Raw genomic sequence first — 5,438 nt, 5'->3', positions numbered from 1 at the left:
GGAACACTTCTATCTTGAAATTCACTTCGAATCTGATAGAATTGCTCCGTCGTACATCTATGTCGTTATGAAACTTCCACTTTCTTTATTCCATTAAGCCATTTGCTCTAGAATCAACATCATTTGTATGTCTATTAATTGACCAAAAAATGCACTATATATTTTTATCAAAGAAAAAATCTTTCTTATTAAAAAATGAACTTCAAGTTATTAATTTGATCTTTTATATCTTTTTGGAGTACCTTTTTGTACAAGCAGGTACAATTGCTAGTTTTACATAATGGATTACAACAATTTAAGCAACTATATGTATAAACTATAATGAATCTAGTTTCTCAAATCCATTGAAGAGTCAAACCTATCTTGAATACAATCGCAAGAATTCAAATCTTGATATATTACCTAATTATCGCATACCATTTATCTTCACTAATTATACTTGGCTTATAAAACAACAATCTATAACAACTTTTCTATTTTAATTGTTAATTTCATTTTCCTTCTTGGTTTTCTCTTAACATTTATTTCTTACACATTTGGTTGGGGAAGATTAATTTGTTGCATAACCAGGTTATCTTATAACCAGGTTTTCGAAAACTTGGTTTTGTGGTTTGGAAAGACAATGGTCTGTTTGGTTGACACGGAAGATGAATATACCATGGACCCCACAATATTACTTAAAAAACTGTCATAAAATTCAAAACCTGGTTTTAATTTCGAATTCCACCTTTTTATTGGAAGAAATTGAAAACCAGGATATAATTTTAACCAACCAAATGCCCATGTTTTTCTGCAAAACCTAGTTTTAACCTTGATAACCCGATTTTAGCCCTCATCTTCCAACAACCAAACGGAACCTTAACATTTATTTCAATTTTTGACTTTATTGCCTTCATCTCCGTTATTGCTTACATATAGTATATGTCAGTCGTCACGCGGCTTTGTGGTGACCTTGGATACTTCTTTCAGTCCTTATGAATGGGTTTTCAATCGCTTTCCTCTCTTCTAACGACCTCCTCCTTGACTGACTTTCTATCAGTCAATTTAAGTAGACAAGTCTAATAAGTAATTAGATACAGTTGTTGGAATTCAATTGAAGTAAGACCACACTAGTTAACGGACTCTTAAATACTAAGATATCTACAATTTCTCATGACCTCTTGACTGAAGGATTGCTGGAAACGTACGTTGGCAATGGAGCAACGCGTTTCTGCCGTTGAAACGCGAAATGACGTCCTCCCGTCACGTTTCACGTTTCTGGCAACTTAGATTTGTATGGACTCTCTGCTCAACTCTTTCATTCCTAATTTTGAGTCTATGGATTCTTCTTCCTCTTCCCGCAAACAAGCTAAGAATCCTCCAGCTTTCTCTGGAATCGAACCACAACTCAAGAGGAGAAAGGTTTCTGAATCTTCCAGATTGTATGACGTGTTCATAAACCACAGAGGCCCCGATGTGAAGAACACTCTTGCTCTCCAGCTTTACAAATCTCTAGAGGAGGTGAATATAAGGGCGTTTCTTGATTCGGAAGAGAAAGAACTTGGAGTTTCCTTTACATCCACAATTGAGACTGCCATCGGCTCCGCCTCGGCACACATAGCTATCTTCTCCAAAGGATATGCAGAGTCCCCATGGTGTTTGGCAGAGCTAGTTCTCATGTTGCGGAGTAGTGCTAAGATCATTCCGGTTTTCTTTGATGTGGAGCCTTCTGCGCTACGCCACATAGAAAAGGGAGTGTATGGCAAAGCATTCTCTGAATATGAAAATAAGAAGAGGTACATGGAAAAATATGAGGAATGGAAGAAAGCTCTCCAATCTATTTCCTTAATTGCCGGCGAAGAGTTCACCAGGTAATATTCGAATGACTTCAGTGTATTTGATATCCCTACAAAGTAATGATAATAATAAGATTTTTGTTTTCTTTAGAGCGACACAATTGTTTTTCCTCATCAAATTCCCCTTGTGTTAAATAAGTTTCAGTGACTGCGAGAAGATAGTTTTAGCCGTGCAAAAGGAAGTCCAGAGGAAAAGATGTCTGCATGTTGCCAAATATCCAGTAGGACTTTCTAAGCTTGTAGATGATTTTCAAAATCATTGCATTAATAAACTTGTTCACGATTTTGAAAGTCAGTGCGAGATGAAAAGACAAGAAGAAGGGAAGTCTACGATTGTTGGTATTTTTGGCATGGGTGGGGTGGGGAAAACAACTCTTTCCAAAGAATTGTTCAACAGAAAGCGTTCAGATTACAGTCGCTCCTGTTTTCTGTTTGATGTTCGAGAAGCCTCTGTGAAGAAAGAGCTGCCTGCCTTGCAGATGAAGCTTCTCAGAGAACTCTTTGACGAAAAAGACCTCCCAAGCTTTTCAAGCGTAGAGGATGGCACAAGCTGTCTCAGCAACCGTTTCTCAAGGAGCGGCAATCTGAGCTATCTAATTGTTCTGGATGATATCAATCATCAGGAACAGTTAGATGCCCTATTGATTAGTGATGAGCTTCACAAATCTGGCAATGGTCTGGTAATTGTTACAACTCGGGATGTCGGAGTGCTCATAAATGCTGGAGTTACAGTTGGTTATAACCTGAAAGGAATGGATGGAGATGACGCAAAAGAACTATTTTGCTGGCACGCTTTCAGCCAATGTTATCCATTTAGTGGATATGAGAAGCTCGTTGACCTCTTCGTAGATCTCTGTGGTGGCCTCCCACTTTCTCTTCAAGTTCTGGGCAGGCATGTTCATGGCCAAGATCACAAATTTTGGGAGTTAGAATTGAGAAAAGTTAAAAAGACGCTTCCCCAAGACATAGAGAAGAGATTAAGAATTAGCATTGACACGTTGGACAATGATGAAAAGCAAATATTCATGGATGTGGCATGTTTTTTCATAGGAGAGTTGACGAAAGATGCCATCAGAGTGTGGGAGTCATCGGGATGGAGCGCTCAACATGCACTACAAAGACTCAAAGACAAATGTCTCATTGAAGAAATAAAAGATTATAAATTAAATGATTGGAGAGAAGATGGTCGAGAAGAAATATTTGTATTGAGAATGCATGACCACTTGCGGGACTTGGGACGAGAAATGGCAGATGAAGTCAATCATCCTTGTCGCCTATGGCGTTTCCGATCTTCTAGATCATTGGTATGCTTTCTCTTCTACCAGATTTCTGCTTTCTAGTGTGATATTCGAAATCTTTATAAAAAAATTCCAGCAATACAAATCTGAACTGCTTCTTGAATGCAGACATCAGAGGTATTCAAAAGCATCTTCACCCAAACCAAAGGTCGATGTTTGCACAATTGTACGGGTCCGTCCAAGTATTTGTATCATGTTAAATGCTTTCTTGGGAAATCAGGCAATATGGCTGAAATGCCAATAGCTTTGCTATGGCTTGAGTTTAATATGTCTGAGCATATACAAACAAACATTCCCCCATGGATTCCTTTTGAAAATCTGCAAACTTTAAGAATTATAGGTGGACGCCTCAAAAGTTTGTGGCAGAATAATGTGCAGGTATGTCTGAAAGGCAAACCCTTGTTATTATAATCTGGTATTTGACTGACTTCCATTTACAATCGGAAATTAAAATTATTAAAAAAGACATATTTGATTTTCAGGTTCCCTTCCATCTTAAAGAGCTTCGGATCAGCAAACAATGGGAGCTGAAGCAGTTAAATTTGGGATTTCTGAGTTGCCTGGAGGAAATTGCAATTCACAGTTGCAGGAATCTGAAGAGTATTATAGGAATATCTGATCTTAGGATGCTAGTAGAATTGAATATTAGTGAATGTGGCAAACTAGAGGAATTAGCTTTTGGTCGACCTAATATCTGCCTTGAAAGAATTAGAATATATAAATGTCCACATCTGATAAGTTTAGGAGGAATGTCTAATCTTACAAAGCTAGTAGAATTGAACATTGGTATATGTAAAATTGAGGGGATCAATTTTGCCCAGCTGAGCTGCATAGAAAGAATTAAAATTTTTAGCTGCGGCCTTCTGAAAAGAGTAATAAGAATATCTGATCTTCTGAAGCTGGAAGAATTGCGTATCAGTAGCTGTGAAAACATTGAGGAGTTAAGCCTTGTCCGACTCAGCTGTCTAAAATTTTGTTTAATTTCCAATCTTCACATGCTGAAGAGGATTGACGTAAAAGGTTGCCAAAATTTGACGAGTGTAGATGGAATATTTTGGAAACTTGTAAAATTGGACATTTGCGACTGTCCGAAGCTTGAGAAAATACCAGATACTAAAATATTGTATTCATTGGAAAGATTGCAGGTCTTATATTGCAGCAATGAAACAATTCGAAATTGTGTTTTCAATTTGGAGGTATTGAGATCCACGTTTCTTAAATTTCTTTCTGAAGGATAGTCTCAGTATGGTTCGTCTTTGGTTTTCCCTTTATTATCAGAAGATAGACTAGATTTTCTAATTAAAACTTTGCTTGCTTCATTTTTATACGAAAAGAATCTACTCAGATTTTGTTTGCTTCACGCAGAAGTTGCCACCAGAGTTTCTTAAATTAATTGGTGGACCAGCGAAGGAAGCCGAGTCAACAGTCAACAAAGATATTTTCTGCGACTTTATCAACGCCAATTGTGACGTCGAAATCGGCAGAGATAACACTTGTGATAATCTGGGAAGAGATATGGTAAGCGCAATCATCTTCTGCGCTGTTATTGTGGTCAAGTCTTACACGGCGGCAAGCATGATGAATGAGCTCATCTCTGAATATGATATTAATCCGTGGTTGAAATTTGAGATGCGCCAGGGCGACTGGATAATTACTTCGGTAACTACCAACCAAGATGAAATACAGAGTTACTTTGTTAACAAGGGTTACTGTTTCCCCTTTGATTACCTCTGTTTTCCCCAAGATGTAACGGTGAAAAGGGCAACAATGCCCGTGATGAAAGGTGAAGAAGATAAAATTTTGAATGTGCTACGCATTATTGTTGATAAGCTCTACCAGAAATAGAGTCAGTTTATGGTGGCCTTGGCATTCACATAAGTCTAGTGGAATGGAATTTATGGGATGGTTTGTTCTGCAGCGAAGATAATATTATTGATTATTTTCTTTGCGCGTTGATTACTTCTCATAAATGAAGTGCTGCCTTCTTGTGGAGAGAGTATAATCTTGTTAGTACTATGCCTTTTTAAACTATTCATAAAGGCCGAGACTATTATTTTCATCAAGATTATGGCTATTAATATTTTTGTTGGAAAAGGTGAATTCATATATAAATTAAAGTGTTTAGCAATATTATTCATTAAAAGCAATTTTGAATAATTCAGAAAAAAAATCTGATTGGCCCTATCTATTTTTCCTAGTGGTTTAATTATTTTTTCATATGAAAATTAAGAAAAAAAAGTACAGGATAGGATCAAATTTATTGACCTGCGAGAAAAAGGGCCACTTGTAGTCCAAACACATCAAT

At 37.1% G+C, this 5,438-nt stretch overlaps 1 protein-coding gene across 1 annotated transcript; it reads left to right on the top strand.

Annotated features, from left to right (window-relative positions):
* Window positions 1-1,317: 1,317 nt before the first annotated feature.
* On the top strand, window positions 1,318-5,089 carry LOC149545577 (disease resistance protein Roq1-like). The gene is made up of 5 exons (XM_089790724.1): window positions 1,318-1,850; window positions 1,981-3,139; window positions 3,242-3,511; window positions 3,616-4,329; window positions 4,499-5,089. Exons 1-5 carry the CDS (start codon window positions 1,318-1,320, stop codon window positions 4,976-4,978), a joined length of 3,156 nt encoding a protein of 1,051 aa, XP_089646850.1. The 3' UTR covers window positions 4,979-5,089.
* The last annotated feature ends 349 nt before the right edge of the window (window positions 5,090-5,438 follow it).

This window comes from Cupressus sempervirens, chromosome 7 (assembly GCF_028749045.1).
Source record: "Cupressus sempervirens isolate cs-2001-9-10 chromosome 7, ASM2874904v1, whole genome shotgun sequence".
Taxonomy (NCBI): Eukaryota; Viridiplantae; Streptophyta; class Pinopsida; order Cupressales; family Cupressaceae; genus Cupressus; species Cupressus sempervirens.
Note: the sequence above shows the minus strand (reverse complement) of the source record. Positions and strands in the feature narration are given on the sequence as shown.

What these genes read in the sequence shown, in the direction of transcription:
- LOC149545577 (XM_089790724.1), top strand. Translation starts at nt 1,318, where the DNA reads ATGGATTCTTCTTCCTCTTCCCGCAAACAAGCTAAGAATCCTCCAGCT. An exon ending in GCCGGCGAAGAGTTCACCAG is followed by an intron (nt 1,851 to 1,980) that starts GTAATATTCGAA and finishes AATAAGTTTCAG; the next exon opens with TGACTGCGAGAAGATAGTTT. An exon ending in TGTGGCAGAATAATGTGCAG is followed by an intron (nt 3,512 to 3,615) that starts GTATGTCTGAAA and finishes TTTGATTTTCAG; the next exon opens with GTTCCCTTCCATCTTAAAGA.